The sequence below is a fragment of the Marmota monax genome, unplaced genomic scaffold (assembly GCF_021218885.2).
Source record: "Marmota monax isolate L192 unplaced genomic scaffold, Marmota_monax_Labrador192_F-V1.1 WCK01_AAM20220418_F8-fsc00001, whole genome shotgun sequence".
In the NCBI taxonomy this organism is placed as follows: domain Eukaryota; kingdom Metazoa; phylum Chordata; class Mammalia; order Rodentia; family Sciuridae; genus Marmota; species Marmota monax.
In genome coordinates, this window is record NW_026693777.1 from 38,179,704 (window position 1) to 38,201,236 (window position 21,533).

The 21,533-nt window shown below is 36.7% G+C and overlaps 1 protein-coding gene across 4 annotated transcripts in view; it reads right to left on the minus strand.

The window, feature by feature from the left end:
• Positions 1-21,533, minus strand: part of Dph6 (diphthamine biosynthesis 6) — a 172,813-nt gene that overhangs the window by 73,756 nt on the left and 77,524 nt on the right. For all 4 annotated transcript variants that reach the window (XR_009228382.1, XM_046461653.2, XM_046461655.2 and 1 more), the window contains one exon: positions 9,846-9,919. Coding sequence is in view for 3 of the 4 variants with exons in the window: in XM_046461653.2 (XP_046317609.1) it covers positions 9,846-9,919 (74 nt within the window). In the remaining variant the exon portion in view is untranslated. The remainder of the gene's footprint in view (positions 1-9,845; positions 9,920-21,533) is intronic.

The window sequence follows — 21,533 nt, forward strand, 5'->3', positions numbered from 1 at the left end:
AGGACAGGTAAATTGTGGAACCAACCTAGATACCTTTTAGTAGAGAATGGATACAGAAAATGTGGTAAATGAATTATTATTTAGCATTTAAAGAGAATAAAATCATGGCATTTGCAGGTAAATGGATGGAGTTGGAGAATATTATGCTAAGTGAAGTAAGCCAATTCCAAAAAACCAAATGCCGAATGTTTTCTCTGCTATGAGGATGCTGATCCATAATGGGGATGAGGGTGCATAGGAGGAATGGATGAAATTTAGATAGGGCAAAGGGGAGGAAGTAGAAAGGAGGTGGCATGGGTGTAGGAAAGATGGTAGAATGAAATGGACACCATTATCCAAATATATGTATGAATACATGAATGGTGTGACTCTACTTTGTATACAACCATAGACATGAAAAATTGTGCTCTATATTATGTGTACTATGAATTGAAATGCATTCTACTATCATGTATAACAAATTAGATTAAATAAATTTTTAAAAAGATATAAAAAGAAAATAAGCTGATGTAACACAAATTATAAATTGTAAATAAAGTAATTAAAAACGGAATGTATAGATCAATGGTCTCCCAGATATATCACATTAAACTTTTTGAGATTAAAATTATTGCAGAAATGCTTCATGATATAAAATATGGTCATAAACCATGTGTTGAAGTATACTTGAACTATGTTTTGAGAAAGTCTTGCCTTCAATCATGGGTCATTCATGTGTGTGTGTTTGTGTGTGTATCTGAGTGTGTGTATGCAGCTTCCTAATCAGGTACACATTTTAATTTGTTTTCTAACTTTTGGAGAAGTCAGCCCTATAACTACTAACTCATGTTATGTTTGAACTTACTAATAACATTAATTTGTAAACTAAGTAATTCTCAAGAGAAAATGTCATGAAATTGCAGTGAATAATATTTCTAACTTATGGCTTAAGAAATACGTGATCCATTTTCATCTGTAGATCAGCCTTCTCAAATGCAAGCATACAGAACTTTAAGAAAAACATTCTGAAAATTCTGGAGAATATTTGATATCTTCCTCCATCTCCACCCTCCAATGCCCAGAGATCCTGAAATACTCCTAAAATAGAGATCATCATATGCTTTCCCCACCTCTCCCCACATTTACTTTAACATTTTTCATTTTTAACCTTCATTTTTAGCCTGAAATTCGAAATCAAATAAAAATAAACTTTAAATATTTAAGCCTATTAGTATACATGTTTTTAATGAAACAATATGAATGTTTGTAAAACTTAAAAACTACTACATAATATAGTCTGTATCTTACTTCCATTTATCCTTTTGAATGGTATAGTAATTTATTTCAAGTCAAGACTCTCAAATAAATACTGGAGTACACATTTTCTTTTTTGCTAATATAATTATCCATAAAGACTATAAATTTTTTTTACAAAACCAACATTAAATAATTAAAAAATAGTAAAATTTACCCTTATGATTTTTGAATAAATCAATGGAACTGACTGCTTCTAATTGTAGATAAAACTAAAATGTTTTAGTAGTGCTACATCCCTTGGAGGGAGACTGGGTAACCTGTAGGAGAGCAACAATTTAAAAATGTGTTGAAATCAGCATGAATTCATATGTAGGTATTTTAATCACATGAATATTTTCGGCTAAGAACTAAATTCTATAGGCCAAAAAGAAGGAGATTCTTCAGTAAACATTTTTTTTCTTTAAAATGTACTATATTTCTTTTATTTGCTCCTGATTTTTATTACAAATGATGGCAAATTAAAAGAGATGAAGCCTTATTCAGCAAATCGCCCCGCGGCTAGAGTCTGCAGGGCGCGCTGGGAAACGAGGAGATAGCGGCGCAGGGATACAGCGCTGCAGTTTCTGCCAGCCGTGCAAGCGCCGTACTCAGTGCTGAATTCTGGGTTCGAGACGGGGGAAGGAAGCGGTCCATTTCGGTTCTCCACACAGGTCAGACCACAGAGGAGGCCAGCGGCCACCATATTGGAGAGCTGACGTCACCATCCCTGTTTTCGACTGACCGCAGCTCATTCAGCCATAGAACAGGTAATTTCAGGCTGCCATTCGCCTGCGGCTTGCAGACAGATTACTCAGGCTCAGTGCCTGAGTGTTTCTTGGAGCCTGCTCTTATCAGAGCATACACCGACCACGGAGCAGCTGAGTTCCCGGAACTGCCCTGGCCCAGGGCTAAGGAGCCTCCAGAAACTGCTTCTTGGAGCCTGCTCTTATCAGAGCATACACTGAGCACTGAGCGGCCGAGTTCCCGCTCCCGGAGCTGCCCTGGCCCAGGGCTAAGGAGCCTGCGGAAACTGCTTCTCGGTCCGGGTCCTGCTGAGGACCAGTCAGGAATCACCCGTTGCTTTGGTTACCCGGCAAAGGGAACGGAATGCTGTCATTCGCATAGGATACCAACATGGCAGAGATCTGATGTTATCAGAAAGCGGCGGAGGAGAGAACTTCACCAATACCAGCGGCGACAGAAACAGTTGGTCTCCTGGTAGGGAGGGTGAGGCACAGACACCCGAGTCTCTCTCGATTTGTTGTCGAGCCAGAGGGGAGGAGCCGGGCCGCCGCCCGCGCCCGGAGCAGGCCCAGTGGCTCGCCGGCGTGGTGGTCACGTGACCCCAATTGGAGAGGGGGCGGAGCGGAGCCGCCACCTGCGCCCGCAAGGTGGGCAGACCCATGACCCAGTGGTACACGGGCATGGTAGGAGGGGCAGGGCAGAGCCGCCGCCTGTGCCTGCAAGGTAAGCAGACCTGCGACAGACTGGCGGGTCAGGCCCAGCGGCCTGCCAGCGTGGTACACACGTCACCCTAATTGGAGTAGGGGCAGAGCAGAGCCTTCGCCCACGCCCGGATCAGGCCCCGCCGGTGTGGTGGTCACGTGACCCCAATTGGAGTGGGGGCGGAGCGGAACCGCCACCCATGCCCGCAGGGTGAGCAGACCTGCGACCAACCTGCAGATCAGGCCCAGCGGTCCGCGGGCGTGGTAGGAGGGGCAGGGCAGAGCCGCCGCCCGCGCCTGCAAGGTAGGCAGACCTGTGACAGACCGGCGGATCAGGCCCAGGAGCCTGCGGCGTGGTACACATGTCACCCCAATTGGAGTAGGGGCAGGGAAGAGTCGCTGCCCGTGCCAGGAAAAGGCCCAGCGACCTGCCAGCGTGGTAGTGACGACACCCCAACTGGAGTAGGGGCAGAGCAGAGCCGCCACCCGTGCCCGAAAGGTGGGCAGACCTGCGACCTACCAGCGGGACAGGCCCAGTGGCCTGCCAGAGCGACAGACCCAGCGGCCGGCAGGGGTGGTAGACAAGTCACACCAATTGGAGGGGGGGCAGAGCAGAGCCGCCGCCTGCGCCTGCAGGGTAGGCAGACCTGCAACCGATCGGCGGATCAGGCCCGGTGGCCTGCCAGCGTGATATACTTGTCACCCCAATTGGAGTAGGGGCAGAACAGAGCCGCTGCCCGCGCCGGGAACAGGCCCAGTGACCTGCCGGCATGGTAGTCACGACACTCCAATTGGAGTAAGGAGAGAGCAGAGCCGCCGCCCACGCCTGCAAGGTAGGCAGACCGCTGCCCGACCCTGCAAGGGAGACTTTTCAACTATACAAGAGCAATATAAATATATAGGGGAAAAAACATTTCAAAAACACAACAGTTTCACCAAGCAGAAAGAAACGCAAGTAGTATGAAAAGACAAGGAAAGAAAGGACCACAAGCAATGCAGGTCAACTCAACTTTAGAAGAGGTAACAGCTGCAGCAGATGGAATGTCAGATAAAGAATTCAGGATATACATGCTTCAGATGATCTGGAGTATCAAGGAAGACATTAGACAGCAAAATCAGACAATGAAAGATCACTTCGACAATGAATTACGCAAACAAATCCAGGAAGCAAAGGATCAACTATACAGGGAGATAGAGGTTATAAAAAACAAACAAACAGAAATCCTAGAAATGCAGGAAGCAATAAACCAACTTAAAAACTCAATGGAGAATACTACCAGCAGAGTAGAACACTTAGAAGATAGAACATCAGACAATGAAGACAAAGTATTTCAACTGGAAAAGAACATAGACAGCTCAGCAAGACTGTTAAGAAACCATGAGCAGAACATCCAAGAAATATGGGATAACATTAAGAGACCAAACTTAAGAGTCATTGGGATACAGGAAGGTACAGAGCTCCAAACCAAAGGAATGAGCAGTCTATTCAATGAAATAATACGAGAAAACTTCCCAGACTTGAAGAATGAGACAGAATCCCAAATCCTAGAAGCCTACAGGATGCCGAATGTGCAAAATCATAAGAGATCCACACCTAGACACATTATAATGAAGATGCCCAACATACAGAATAAGGAGAGAATTTTAAAAGCTACAAGAGAAAGGAAGCAGATTACATTTAGGGGTAAGCCATTCAGGATAACAGCTGATCTTTCAACACAGACTCTGAAAGCTAGAAGATCCTGGAATAACATATTTCAAACACTGAAAGAAAATGGGTTCCAACCAAGAATTGTGTATCCAGCGAAATTAAGCTTCAGGATGGAAGATGAAATTAAAACCTTCCACGATAAACAAAAGTTTAAAGAATTCGCAGCTAGAAAACCATCTCTTCAAAACATCCTTGGCAAAACATTACAGGAAGAGGAAATGGAAAATAACAATGAAAACCAACAGTGGGACGTAGGACAGTAAAGGGGGGGGGGAATAATCAAAGAGGAAAACAAACCATGTTTAGTAACAGAAATAAACAAATATGGCTGGAAGAACAATCCATATCTCAATAATAACCCTAAATGTTAATGGCTTAAACTCACCAATTAAGAGACACAGGCTAGTAGAATGGATCACAAAACAAGACCCAACAATATGCTGCCTACAGGAGACACATTTGATAGGAAAATACATACATAGGCTGAAGGTGAAAGGTTGGGAAAAATCATATCACTCATATAGACTTCGGAAACAAGCAGGAGTGTCCATACTCATATCAAATAAAATAGATTTCAAGCCAAAGTTAATCAAAAGGGATAAAGAGGGACACTACATACTGCTTAAGGGAACCATACACCAACAAGACATAACAATCATAAATATTTATGCCCCAAACAATGGTGCAGCTATGTTCATCAAACAAACTCTTCTCAAGTTCAAGAGTCTAATAGACCACCATACAATAATCAGGGGAGACTTCAACACACCTCTCTCGCCACTGGACAGATCTTCCAAACAAAAGTTGAATAAGGAAACTATAGAACTCAATAACACTATTAATAACCTAGACTTAATTGACATATATAGAATATACCACCCAACATCAAGCAGTTACACTTTTTTCTCAGCAGCACATGGATCCTTCTCAAAGATAGATCATATATTATGTCACAGGGAAACTCTTAGACAATATAAAGGAGTAGAGATAATACCATGCATCTTATCTGATCATAATGGAAAGAAACTGAAAATCAACGATAAAAGAAGGAAGGAAAAAGCATACATCACTTGGAGAATGAACAATAGATTACTGAATGATCAATGGGTTATAAAAGACATCAAGGAGGAAATTAAAAAATACTTAGAGATAAATGAAAACACAGACACAACATATCGGAATCTATGGGACACATTGAAAGCAGTTCTAAGAGGAAAATTCATTGCTTGGAGTTCATTCCTTAAAAAAAGAAAAGACCAACAAATAAATGATCTCACACTCCATCTCAAAATCCTTGAAAAAGAAGAGCAAAACAACAGCAAAAGAAGTAGAAGGCAAGAAATAATGAAAATCAGAGCTGAAATTAATGAAATCGAAACAAAAGAAACAATTGAAAAAATTGACAAAACTAAAAGTTGGTTCTTTGAAAAAATAAACAAAATCGACAGACCCTTAGCCAGCTATCGAAGAGAAGAGGAGAAAGAACTCAAATTACTAACATACGGGATGAAAAAGGCAATATCACAACAGACAATTCAGAAATACAGAAGATAATCAAAAATTATTTTGAATCCTTATACTCCAATAAAATAGAAGATAGTGAAGCCATCGATAAATTTCTTAAGTCATATGATCTGCCCAGATTGAGTCAGGAGGATATAGACAACCTAAACAGACCAATATCAATTGAGGAAATAGAAGAAACCATCAAAAGACTACCAACTAAGAAAAGCCCAGGACCGGATGGGTATACAGCAGAGTTTTACAAAACCTTTAAAGAGGAACTAATACCAATACTTTTCAAGCTACTTCAGGAAATAGAAAAAGAGGGAGAACTTCCAAATTCATTCTATGAGGCCAACATCACCCTGATACCTAAACCAGACAAAGACACTTCAAAGAAAGAAAACTACAGACCAATATCTCTAATGAACCTAGATGCAAAAATCCTCAATAAAATTCTGGCAAATCGGATACAAAAACATATCAAAAAAATTGTGCACCATGATCAAGTAGGATTCATCCCTGGGATGCAAGGCTGGTTCAATATATGGAAATCAATAAATGTTATTCACCACATCAATAGACTTAAAAATAAGAACCATATGATCATCTCGATAGATGCGGAAAAAGCATTCGACAAAGTACAGCACCCCTTTATGTTCAAAACTCTAGAAAAACTAGGGATAACAGGAACATACCTCAATATTGTAAAAGCAATCTCTGCTAAGCCTCAGGCTAGCATCATTCTGAATGGAGAAAAACTGAAGGCATTCCCTCTAAAATCTGGAACAAGACAGGGATGCCCTCTCTCTCCACTTCTGTTCAACATAGTTCTCGAAACACTGGCCAGAGCAATTAGACAGACGAAAGAAATTAAAGGCATAAAAATAGGGAAAGAAGAACTTAAATTATCACTATTTGCAGTTGACATGATTCTATACCTAGCAGACCCAAAAGGCTCTACAAAGAAACTATTAGAGCTAATAAATGAATTCAGCAAAGTGGCAGGATATAAAATCAACACGCATAAATCAAAGGCATTCCTGTATATCAGCGACAAATCCTCTGAAATGGAAATGAGGACAACCACTCCATTCAAAATATCTTCAAAAAAAATAAAATACTTGGGAATCAACCTAACAAAAGAGGTGAAAGACTTATACAATGAAAACTACAGATCCCTAAAGAGAGAAATAGAAGATCTTAGAAGATGGAAAAATATACCCTGTTCATGGATAGGCAGAACTAACATCATCAAAATGGCGATATTACCAAAAGTTCTCTATAGGTTTAATGCAATGCCAATCAAAATCCCAACGGCATTTCTTGTAGAAATAGAGAAAGCAATCATGAAATTCATATAGAAAAATAAAAGACCCAGAATAGCAAAAACAATGCTAAGCAGGAAGTGTGAATCAGGCGGTATAGCGATACCAGACTTCAAACTATACTACAGAGCAATAGTAACAAAAACAGCATGGTACTGGTACCAAAACAGGCGGGTGGACCAATGGTACAGAATAGAGGACACAGAAACCAATCCACAAAACTACAACTATCTTATATTTGATAAAGGGGCTAAAAGCATGCAATGGAGGAAGGATAGCATCTTCAACAAATGGTGCTGAGAAAACTGGAAATCCATATGCAACAAAATGAAACTGAATCCCTTTCTCTCACCATGCACAAAAGTTAATTCAAAATGGATCAAGGAGCTTGATATCAAATCAGAGACTCGCCGTCTGATAGAAGAAAAAGTTGGCTACAATCTACATACTGTGGGGTCGGGCTCCAAATTCCTCAATAGGACACCCATAGCACAAGAGTTAATAACTAGAATCAACAAATGGGACTTACTCAAACTAAAAAGTTTTTTCTCAGCAAAAGAAACAATAAGAGAGGTAAATAGGGAGCCTACACCCTGGGAACAAATCTTCACTCCTCACACTTCAGATAGAGCCCTAATATCCAGAGTATACAAAGAACTCAAAAAATTAGACAATAAGAAAACAAACAACCCAATCAACAAATGGGCCAAGGACCTGAACAGACACTTCTCAGAGGAGGACATACAGTCAATCAACAAGTACATGAAAAAATGCTCACCATCTCCAGCTGTCAGAGAAATGCAAATCAAAACCACCCTAAGATACCATCTCACTCCAGTAAGATTGGCAGCCATTAGGAAGTCAAACAACAACAAGTGCTGGCGAGGATGTGGGGAAAAGGGTACACTTGTACATTGCTGGTGGGACTGCAAATTGGTGCAGCCAATTTGGAAAGCAGTATGGAGATTTCTTGGAAAGCTGGGAATGGAGCCACCATTTGACCCAGCTATTCCCCTTCTCGGTCTATTCCCTAAAGACCTAAAAAGAGCATGCTACAGGGACACTACTACATCGATGTTCATAGCAGCACAATTCACAATAGCAAGACTGTGGAACCAACCTAGATGCCCTTCAATAGACGAATGGATAAAAAAAATGTGGCATTTATACACAATGGAGTATTACTCTGCATTAAAAAATGACAAAATCATAGAATTTGCAGGGAAATGGATGGCATTAGAGCAGATTATGCTAAGTGAAGCTAGCCAATCCCTAAAAAACAAATGCCAAATGTCTTCTTTGATATAAGGAGAGTAACTAAGAACAGAGTAGGGACGAAGAGCAGGAGAAGAAGATTAACATTAAACAGGGATGAGAGGTGGGAGGGAAAGGGAGAGAGAAGGGGAAATTGCATGGAAATGGAAGGAGACCCTCAGGGTTATACAAAAGTACATACAAGAGGAAGTGAGGGGAAAGGGAAAAATAATACAAGGGGGAGAAATGAATGACAGTAGAGGGGGTAGAGAGAGAAGAGGGGAGGGGAGGGGAGGGGGGATAGTAGAGGATAGGAAAGGCAGCAGAACACAACAGACACTAGTATAGCAATATGTAAATCAATGGATGTGTAACTGATGTAATTCTGCAATCTGTATATGGGGTAAAAATGGGAGTTCATAACCCACTTGAATCAAAGTGTGAAATATGATATATCAAGAAATTTGTAATGTTTTGAACAACCAACAATAAAAAATTAAAAAAATAAAATAAAATAAAAGAGATGAAGGGCTGGGGTTGTGGCTCAGAGGCAGAGCGCGCGCCTACCATGCATGAGGCACTGGGTTCGATCCTTAACACCACATAAAAATAAAATAAAGTTACTGTGTCCACCTATAACTAAAAAATATATATTTTAAAAAAAGAGATGAAATAGGTATACTAAATCAAGGAGGAAAAATTCAAGATAGTGTCTACCACTTAAAATATCTGTCTCAGGAATGGGGATGTATCTTAGTGGTGGTGTGCTTAGTTATCATGTCCAAGGAAAACCCTGGTTTTGATTCCCAGCACCACAAAAAACAAACAAACAGCAGCAACAACAACAAAACACTCAAAGTCTACCTAAATTTTTAATTATAAATTATTTAGGAACTGAGGCTGAGGTGGTGGTTCAGTGGTAGAGCACTTGCCTAGCATTTGCAAGGCCCTGGGTTCAATCCTCAATGCCACATAAAAATAAATAAAATAAAGATATTGTGTCCAACTACAACTAAAAAATAAATATTAAAAAAATTTAAAAAAATTATTTAGAAACAGAAAAAGGTAAATTTGACTTTGTAAATGTACACACTTATTCCACAGGGAATATATAATGTATTTATGATTTAGATATGATTATTCTATTATTTTGATTATTATTAGATATAATTATTCTATTTTTTTTTTTTTGTGGTGCTAAGGATTGAACCCAGGGCCTTCTACATGATTAAGCATATGTGCTACCACTGAGCTATACTCCTAGTCCCTCATTCACATTCTTAAAATATAAATACTTTAAAACTATAGGACAAAGTAATGTTTTCTTACACATTTTGTACTCGAGCATGCTGATAATCAGAAAGTATAGCACCTACTGATATCCCATCTACTTCTTCTTTTTCCTGAAAATAAAGAAAAAAAGAATTTAAAGGCTCTACATCATGCTCTGAAAATTATAAATAAATAGTATCACCTAGGAAACCACCTTTTTAAAAAATTTTATTAATTCTTTTATATATGACAATGGAATACATTACAATTCATATTATACATATAGAGCACAATTTTTCACATCTCTGATTGTATACAAAGTATATTCACACCAATTCGTGTCTTCATACATTTACTTTGGATAATGATATCCATCACATTCCACTATTATTTCTAACCCCATGCCTCCTCCCTTCCCCTCCCACCCCTATCTAGAGTTCCTCTATTTCTCCCATGTTCCCCCTCCCTACCCCACTATGAATCAGCCTCCTTATATTAGAGAAAACATTCAGCATTTGTTTTTTGGGGATTGGCTAACTTCACTTAGCATTATCTCCCCTAACTAGGAAACCACGTTTGAAGAAGAGAAATTTCCTGAAAGTAAAATCCCCATTCAGAAAAAAAAAAAAGCATAAATATGTTTAAATCCATTTCTCTGCTGTAGGAAAAATAATAAACTAGAGATCCCTTTCCATGGTAGAAAGTAAAAATTTAGAGAACACTTACAAAATATCTTTACACATATATTTAAAGTACTAATACTTGATAAAAACTTTTGAAAAATTTCTATTTAAAAACCATATTTTCCCAGGTTGAGTAACTTCTTCTTCTTCTTCTTCTTTTTAAAAGTAAGCAATGACATAGATGATACAACATAATGATCTTTATCTGTTATCTTAAAAGAAAAAAAAATTGACGTAGGAGCATCCAGAAAGCAAGAGATAGAGATAGTATATAAAGAATTTTATCATGGGATGGAACAATGACTTATTATCAATACAGTCACAAACAAGAATATCTAGCAGTATAAACCAGCACATTCTCACAGGGACAAAGACAGAGATACACTCTGTCTACTGTACGCATTAATGAGCTGAAGAAGAATGTAAATGCGAGTATGATCAAATTTGCAGATGATACAACACTAGGATGGACTAAAAAGAAAAGAAGATCAATCAAGTACATAGATGGATATGGACAACCGGGGATGTGGAAGGACAGGTCTAAGGTGAGATTTAATGTAAAGAAATATAAGATAATACACTTACGGAAGAATAAAACACAAAATAGGTTTAAACTAGGGAACTCTTGACTATAAAACAGACCTGAAGAAAGTGACTAGGGTTGTAATTACTAATAACAAGCCAAATAGGAATTCTCTGAACAGACCTAAAAGAAATCCATCCTACCATATGGATATACATGAGAAACTACTTCAGAGATGACTTCATTATTAATACTGTTTTACCAAACAAGGTAACCTAGAAAGAGAAACAATAGCATTTTCAAAAGAAATAAAAGTTATATATATATATATATATATATATATATATATATATATATATTTCTATACATACTAAAATAACCCTGAATCATAACTTAATAACCCCATGTATCTTATAAAATCCCATAATAAATAAACAAAAATGCACAACAGGAATTTCTCATGTCTTTGGAGATAGTCAATTTAAAATTTCCCTTCCAAAATGATAGAGAATACCGGACCAAACTGCTCCAAAATAAAATGATTATTTCTATCAGATAAAGTTTCAGAAAAAGAGCTATTTTTGTTTTTTTTTCTATTTCAGCAACTTTGTGAGAACACTTGTTTATAACAGTTTTCTAACTTGCCTAGTCATTTTCTTTTCATAAAAGTCATTCATTGTATTCACTGGAAAAAGTCAAGACATAGTGTTTCTTATTAATTGCAAATACAGCACAGATCATAGAATAGTGAAGTTATAACAAGAGGAAAATTTCAGTTATATCCCTATTCCATTTATTTGTTTATCTGAAGTTCTGCCCCCAAGAAAATATGAGGTACAGAATGTTATATACATATGGACATCGGTGTATGTATGTGTGTATTTCTCTTTAAAGCATGGAAACAAAGACTAGAGCCACTACTGTTTTTCCTTCTAACTATCAAACCACTATTATAATAATAATTGAAATTTGTTATCCATTTACTATGTACTGTTCTGCTATGGTTCTCATTTAAAAATCAATATAACCCTAAAACATCTATTTAATTTCTTCTTAATATAGCTTCATTTTCTGGAATTCTTTTCTACTTGCATCCTTTTATTTTTTAATTTAGTAACACCTAATAATTCAGCTTCAGAATCATATCTGGCTGAATTCTGACTTCTTAACACTAAACCTATATAAATACTATTAGTTGTGTTTGTTCAACAATTGTAATCAATACTACACAATAGAAATCTGACTCTATAAACTGTGAGTTTTGAATAAGTTACTTAATCTGTTTCAGAGTCTTCATCTGTAAAGTCAAGATAGTAACAATTCCTGTTTTTTAGGATTACTATGAAGATTAAAATAATCTGGATAAATAACAGTGTCTAGAACCCAAAGAGGGCTCAATAATTTTTTTTTAATTTCATTATCATAATCTCTATTATTCCTACAACTTCTATAAATACTTGTATTACTATTTCTGCTACTACTGACTACTACTATTACTACTACTACTACTAGTATTGGTACTACCATGGGATAAAGACTTAACCCTTTCATTCGACTGACAAAGCCCTTCATTCTTGGGCTTTAACATTCTTGCTCATTGTTGTATTTCAATAGTAGCCTACTAACCCTTGACACTCAACTATGGTTGCAACAAACTTTTCGAACATAGTAAGTCCTCAAATATCCAGGAATCATCATGACTTCTACTGAATATCTTCATCATTCTGAACATAACTACAAACTTCAAAGAAAGGTAAAATAGATCCTTTAGAGATAAAGATCTATCATATAGTCAGTCCTCTCTGGATTAGTCTGTATTAGTCCTCCCTAAACCATACCTGCTACTACTTGGGGGAAAAAGTCAGTAACTTAATAACAGAGGCAAAATGACAGAAATGGATGTGTCAGGAGAAGAAAAAGGAAATGTCCTCAGATTTAAAAATATCATACTGAGACAGTATAAAATTATAACCAAATAAATCGTCTTGTGCCCATAGCTGAAATAAGTGTGCTTCAGCAAATAGTTAACATAAGACTCTTGGACCCAGAAGTTGAGGCACATTCAAACTAACTTCCCATGATCCAATTCTATGTCCCTCAAGAAATATAAAGACTACAATGTAGGCTGCCTTGTTACTTTCTACCCCCCAAAATTGATGCTATGTTATTCTATCAGCACAGCTTTCACAAAAAAAAAATCAGAGAATCTAGAGTTTAATACATATTAAATAATATTCTTGTCATCAGGATAACTAAATGGTATTCTGCCAATTGAAGGAGTAGGAAATAAAAACAAAAACTAATTATGTCAGTCAGAGAAAAGGTAGAGACAAAGACTAGACCCTAAATGGCCTGGCACATTGCTAAGCCACACTAGCCTCAGATACTAGTGGAAACTATTAGGCTTAAAGCATTATTACTATGAAGGATGGATGTATAAATACAACTAAGGAAATAAAGTCAGCAACAGCATCAGTGAGTAATAGAAATAGTAGTGCATAATATCTCTAAATATATCAGTATATAATAAACATATTATATTAGTTAATGCTCTCAACAATGCTCCCTGAAGTAGATTATCATTATCTTTCTCATTTTGTAAATATGGGTCATTAAGAGATCCCTACAAAGTTAGCCATGAGCATATGTGAAAAATAGATATCACAGGCTCATTTGTAGCTTCAATCATTCCCCAAAACCCTAATCTTTGTCAGTGTGAAAGAGGCCTGTGAGATTCTTGGGAAGCTAGTCCAGGAAGCTATCTTACCTACACTAATAATCCTAGCAGAGAGGACACAAACACAAATTCAACAACCTAAAAAAACATAACTTCATTATAACCACTATTTCCACACTAATCAAAAGGATACTTACACCAAGAATTTATTCAGAAAGAATCAATATATCAACACAAAACAATTAAGAATCTAAGGGCTAAATACAGAGGATCAAACATGATTCCTGCAATATATTTTAAATTGTTAATGGGGAAAAAAAATTCCAGCAATTTCTTCTGTGATTAGCCTGTATGTACCGCAATTACGGGACAAATAGTTAGTTTTGTGTATGCATGCACATACATGTAGAGCATACAGGTATGATAAGTCCAGCCTTTGGTCTTTAAAGAAAATAAAAGAAATTTTTAATTATAGTGAATTTTTCTTTGTTTTTTTGTTTAATAAGAAGAGAAAGAACAAATTGCTTCTGAAAGAACACATAGCATGATACAAATAGGATTGGGTGATGAATAAAGGAAAGTGATAAAGACTTCTACTTTTTACTTTATACACTTCTGTGTTTCTTGAATTTTTCTGTAAAAATATGTAACAGAGAGGCCTGGCTCAGATCCACCCACACCAGCCTGCATAGGAACAAGGCTCAGAGTAGGCCCAGGTCCATCCCGCAAGCGGCAGGCACCCACAGGAGCCCAGCCTCTGGCACAGGACCACCCATTCGGATCAGCAGACTACCCCAGGAGGTAAGATCCTGACCAGATCTGCCCTCACCGACTTCTGCACAATCCAGGTCCAGAGTAGCTCCGAGTTCGTCCCCTCCCAACCTGGGAGGCCAAGCCTAACACACTTCCATCTTGGGACACTGCAGTCATTGCCATACCTTCCCCACATAGTAGCCCCTACCTTTTTGACAATAGGCAGGGCCTAGAAGCAGCTGTATCTCAGAACAGGCATCCCAAAGACACTGTAAGGCCCACCCTTCCAGACCAATCTCTGTAAGACATTGCATCAATCTTGGGGCACCTCCACAATTATCTCAAGTTACCTTGGCTATTGCCGCTACCACCTTTAAAGTTGCAGTAACATACATTGAGGGACACCAGCAGGGTCTGGAAGCCCAACACCAAGGTGAGGTACAGACAATCTGCATGGAAACTACAAGAATACAGGGTAAAAACCATAATATCTCAGATCCACACTATAAAAAAGCAAGAAACATAGACAACATGAAAAAACAAGGGAGAAAAGTGACCCCCAAAAACCAGGATACTACAATAACAAAAACCATGGACAGCAAAGTTGATGAAATGTCAGAGAAGGAGTTCAGAAGGTTCATAATTAAAATTATCTGTGAATTAAAGAATGACCTAAATGAGCAAATGCAGGCAAAAATCAAGTACTCCAACAAAGAGATAAGAGAGCAAATACAAGTAGCAAAAGATTACTTCAAGAAAGAGACTCTGAAAAAAACACCAGTCAGAAATCCTTGAGAAGAAAAAAACAATGAAACAAATTTAAAAACTCAACAGAAAGTATAACCAACAGACTAGATCACTTGGAAGAAAAAATGTCCGATAATGAAGACAAAGTACACAATCAGGAAAATAAAGTTGATCACACAGTGAAGATAGTAAGAAACCATGAAGAGAAGAAGAAGAATTATGGGACAGCATCCAAGAATAATGGGACAGCATCAAGAGACCGAATCTAAGAGTTATTGGGATAGAGAAAAGCACAGAGTTTCAAGCCAAAGGAATGCATAATTTCTTCAATGAGATAATAGCAGAAAATTTCCCAAGCATGAAGAATGAATTGGAAAACCAAATACAAGAGACTTACAAGATACCACATGTACAAAATTACAACAGATCTACACCAGGCATATTATAATGAAAATGCCTAACACACAGAATAAGGATAGAATCTTAAAAGTCATAAGAGAGAGGAATCAGATCACATATAGGGGGAGACCAATTCATATCTCAGCAGATTTTTCAACACAGACCCTCAAAGCCAAGAGATTATGAAACGACATATACCAAGCTCTGAAAGAAAATGGATGCCAATCAAGGATATTTTATCCAGCAAAATTAAGCTTTCGATTGGATGATGAAATAAAAATCTTCCATGATAATAAAAGTCAAAAGAATTTACAACTAGAAAGCCTGAACTACAGAACATTCTCCGCAAAATATTCCATGAAGAGGAAATGAAAAATAATGATGAATATCAGCAATGGGAGGTATTCCATTAAAGGAAAAAATAATCAGAGGAGAAACCAAGTCAAGTTATATACCAAAAATAAATAAAAATGGCTGGGAATACAAATCATGTCTCAATAATAACCCTGAATGTTAATGGCCTAAAGTCACCAATCAAAAGACATAGACTAGCAGATTGGATTAAAAAAAAAAAAAAAAGATCCAACATTATGCTGCCTCCAAGAGACTCACCTCACCTCATAGGAAAAGACATCCACAGACTGAAGGTGAAGGGTTGGGAAAAAATCATACCCCTCACAGGGACTGCGGAAGCAAGCAGAGGCTTCCATCCTCATATCAAATAAATTAGACTTCAAGCTAAAGTTAATCAAAAGGGATAAAGAAGGACACTACATACTGCTCAAGGGAACCATACACCAACAAGACTTAACAATTATAAATATATATGCCCTAAATAATGGAGCATCTACATTCATCAAACAAATCTTCTCATGTGATTTTAAGATCTCTCTTTCACCACTGGATAGAACTTCCAAATAAAATTGAACAAAGAAACTATAGAACTCAATAATACAATCAATAACTTAGACTTAACTGACATATATAGAATATTTCATCCTTCGGTGAGAGAATATACTTTCTTCTAAGCAGCACATGGACGCTTCTCTATAATAGACCATATACTATGCCACAAAGCAACACTTAGCAAATATAAAAAAGTAGAAATACTACCCTGCATTCTATCATATCATATGATAAAATAAGAAACAAAAGCTGTTCCAATAGCTGGAGACTAAATAATATGCTACTGAATGAACAAGAGGTTGCAAAAGATATCAAGGAGGAGATTTAAAAAATTTTAGAGGTGAATGAGAACACAGATACAACTTATTGAAATCTCTGGGAAACAATGAAGGCAGATTTAAGAGGAAAGTTCATTCCATTGAGTTCATTCCCTAAAAGAAGAAAATGTCAACAAATAAATGACCTAATATTACTCTTAAACCCTACAAAAAGAACAAATCAACACCAAAAGCAGTAGAAGACAGGAAATAATTAAAATTAGAGCTGAAATCAATGAAATTGAAACAAAAAAAATTGAAAAAATTGACAGAACAAAAATTTGGTTCTTTGAAAAAATAAATAAAATTGACAAACCCTTAGCCCTTACTAACGAAAAGAAGGAGAGACAAAACTTAAATTACTAACATCCGTAATGAAAAAGGAAATATCACAATGGACACTACAGAAATATAGAAGATAATTAGAATTATTTTGAAAACTTGTACTCCAATAAATAGAAAATATATAGAAAGCATCAACAAATTTCTAGAGTCATATGATTTGCCCAAATTGAATCAGTATGATATATACAATTTAAACAGATCAATTTCAAGCAACAAAATAGAAGACACCATCAGATGTCAACAACCAAGAAAAGTCCAGAACTGGATGGATACACAGCTAAGTTCTATAAGACTTTTAAAGAAGAACTAATATCAATACTCTTCATTTTATTTCAGGAAATAGAAAAAGAGGCAGCACTTCCTAACTCATTGTATGAGGCTGATATCACCCTGATTCCAAAACCAGGCAAAGACACATCAAAAAAAAAAAAAAAAAAAGAAAGAAAACTTCAGACCAATATCTCTAATGAACATAGATGCAAAACTTCTCAATAAAATTCTGAAAAATCGAATACAAAAAAATAGCACACCACGATCAAGTGAGATTCATCCCAGGGATGGAAGGTTGGTTCAACATACAGAAATCAATAAATGTAATTCATCACATCAATAGACTTAAAGATAAGAATCATATGATCATCTCAATAGACGGGGAAAAAGCATTTGATAAAAGACACCATCCCTTCATGTTCAAAACACTAGAAAAATTAGGGATAACAGGAACATTTCTAAACATCTTAAAGGCTATCTATGCTAAGCCCCAGGCCAACATCATTCTAAATAGAGGAAAAATTGAAGGCATTCCCTCTAAAAACTGGAACAAGACAAGGATGCCCTCTTTCACCATGTCTATTTAACATAGTTCTTGAAACACTCACTAGAGCAATTAGACAGATGAAACAAATTAAAAGGGTACACATTGGAAAAGAAAAACTCAAATTAGCATGATTTGCTAATGATATGATTCTATACCTAGAAGACCAGAAAACTTCTAGAATTAGTAAATGAATTCAGCAATGTAGCAGGATATATAAATCAAAGGCATTTCTGTATATCAGTGACAAATCCTCAGACAGGGAAACATGGAAAACGATACCATTTATAATAGCCTCAAAAAAATAAAATACTTGGGAATCAACTTAGTAAAAAAGCTGAAAGATCTATATAATGAAAATTACAAAACCCTAAAGAAAGAAATCAAAGAAGTCCTTAGAAGATGGAAAGATCTACATTGCTCTTGGATAGGCAGAATTAATATTATCAAAATGGCCATACTACCAAAAGCACTATACAGATTTAATGCAATTCTGATCAAAATACCAATGACATTCCTCATAGAAATAGAAAAAGCAGTCATGAAATTCATCTGGAAAAATAAGAGACCAAGAATAAAGACCAGGAAGAGTAAAGCAGGTGACATCACTATAGAAGACTTTAAACTTTACTATAGAGCAATAGTAACAAAAACAGCATGGTACTGGCACCAAAACAGACTAGAAGACCAATGGTACAGAACAGAGGACACAGAGACTAACCCACAAAATTACAATTATCTTATATTCGACAAAGGCACCAAAAAACATACATTGGAAAAAAGATGGTCTCTTCAACAAATGGTGCTGGGAAAACTAGGAATCCATATGCAACAAAATGAAATTAAACCCCTATCTCTCACCATGCACAAAACTCAACTCAAAATGGATCAAGGACCTAGGAATAAAACCAGAGACCCTGCATCTAACAGAAGAAAAAGTAGGCCCTAATCTCCATCATGTTGGATTAGGCCCCAACTTCTTTAATAAGTCTCCTCCAGTGCAAGAATTAAAATTGAGAATCAATAAATGGGATGGATTCAAACTACTGTGAGCTGAATAGACAGCCCACATCTTGGGAGCAAATATTTACCCCTCACACATCAGATAGAGCACTAACCTCTAGGGTATATAAAGAACTTAAAAAGTTAAATAACAAAAACAAATAACCCAATCAATAAATGGGCCAAGGACCTGAACAGACACTTCTCAGAAAATGATGTACAATCAATCAACAAATACATGAAAAAATGTTCATCATCACTAGCAATTAGAGAAATGCAAATCAAAACTACTCTAAGATTTTATCTCACTCCAGTCAGAATGGCAGCTCTTATGAAGACGAGTAACAATAGTGTCGGTGAGGATGTGGGGAAAAAGGTACACTCATATACTGCTGGTGGGACTGCAAACTGATACAGCCAATATGGAAAGCAGTATGGAGATTCCTTGGAAAATTGAGAATAGAACCACCATTTGACCCAGCCATCCCTTTCCTCAGTCTATACTGAAAGACATAAAAACAGCATACTACAGGGACACAGCCACATAAATGTTTATAGCATCACAATTCACAATAGCTAAATTGTGGAGCCAACCTGGATGCCCTTCAATAAATGAATGGTTAAAAATAATGTAACATATATACACAATGGAATATTACTCAGCATTAAAAGATAATATAATCATGGCATTTGCAGGTAAGTGAATAGAGTTAGAGAAGATAATGCTAAGTAAAATTAGTCAATCCCAAAAAAACAAATGCTGAATGTTTTCTCTGATATAAGGAGGCTAATTCATAGTGGGGTAGGGAGGGGGAGCATGGGAGAAATAGAGGAACTCTATTGATAGGGCAGAGGGGTGGGAGGGTAAGGGAGGGATGGGGTTAGAAATGTTAGTGGAATGTGATGGACATCATTTTCTGAAGTACATGTATGAAAACACGAATTGGTGTGAATACTTTGTATACAACCAGAGATATGAAAAATTTGCACTCTATATGTATAATATGAATTGTAATGCATTCCACTGTCATATGTAAATTTAAAAATTTATAATAAATAAGCTCAGAAATGTCAAAAAAATATATAACAGAAAATTTCTAAAAATTTACATTGAAAAAGGAAATAAGGGATACTGTTCTTCAAAAAACTACCCACTTGGGCTGGGGATATGGCTCAAGCGGTAGCGCGATCGCCTGGCATGCGTGCGGCCCGAGTTCGATCCTTAGCACCACATACAAACAAAGATGTTGTGTCCGCCGAAAACTAAAAAATAAATATTAAAAAAATTCTCTCTCTCTCTATTTTTTTTAAAAAAACTACCCACATGTACATAGAAGGAAAGTTATATTTCTCTCTTAAGATTCTAGCATTTTCATATCCTAAGCGCACATCATGCACACACACAGAATTTTGAATTCTAAGTTAGGTTACATATTCTAAACAAAACTCGTGATTCATACATATACACTCATTCCATGCTAAGATCCTTCCATAATTCTCATCTAAAAAAAATGACCCCACATATATATTATCGTTTAGACCATATATATATATATATATATATATATATATATATATATATATATTACTGTTTACAGTCATCCATGATTTCTTTCTCTTATGACTTACATTAATCAAGTAATAGTTCTATTAGCTTCACCTTCCAAGAATATCCAGAATCCAATCACTTCTCATCGCAACACTCTGATTCTAAAAATATCTCCTTAGTTCGACTACAACAGTTTCCTATTCAGCTTCCTTAAGTTTAGTCTTCCTCACTATAATCTACCTCTGTATGATTCATTTTATCATCTCACAAAATTATGTATAATAAATTGCATCAACTTAAAGTACACAATTTCAATGTGTTGTAACAATTGTAATTTCCAGTAAAACTGGAACTTTTTACTTTGTATACACTTGTGTTTCTTTAAACCACAGTGATCTTCTAAAATTTAAACTAGAACATATACCTTTCTCCATTTGAAATCCTCCAGTGGCTTCCTATCCTAATTAAAAGTAAATTCCAAGTTCCTTTTGATTAGTCTGTAAGGTACTATGTGGCCTGGACCATACCAATCTTTCTGGCATTGCTGCCTACTACTGTACTCCTGTTTTATTTCATATATCCACACTGGGGAGCTCACTGTTCCTCAAACACCTAAACTTGTTTCCATCTCCAAGTCTCTGTGTCTACACCAGGTCTTCCCTAGAATTTACATGGCTTTTTTCTTTATTTCTTTCAGGTCTCTGCTTACACATCTCAGAGAGGCCTTCTACAATCTCTCTTTCTTAAATAGCCCATCTACTCCTGCACTGTCACGTCTATTTCATTTCCCTGACTTTATTGTCTTCACAGAACTATCTGAAATTACAGTGTATTTGCTTAGTTAATTTCTTTAATGTCTATCTTCACCTTTATGAGGGTAGGTCTTTTGTTCTGTTCCTGTTATATTCTTAGCTTTAGAAACTAAAGCAGCATATACAATAAATATCCATTATTTAATAAAGTTCACTATGTAAAATTATAGTAATCCTCTACTTCAACAATCATCTAAAATAAAATTAAGGCAAAAATA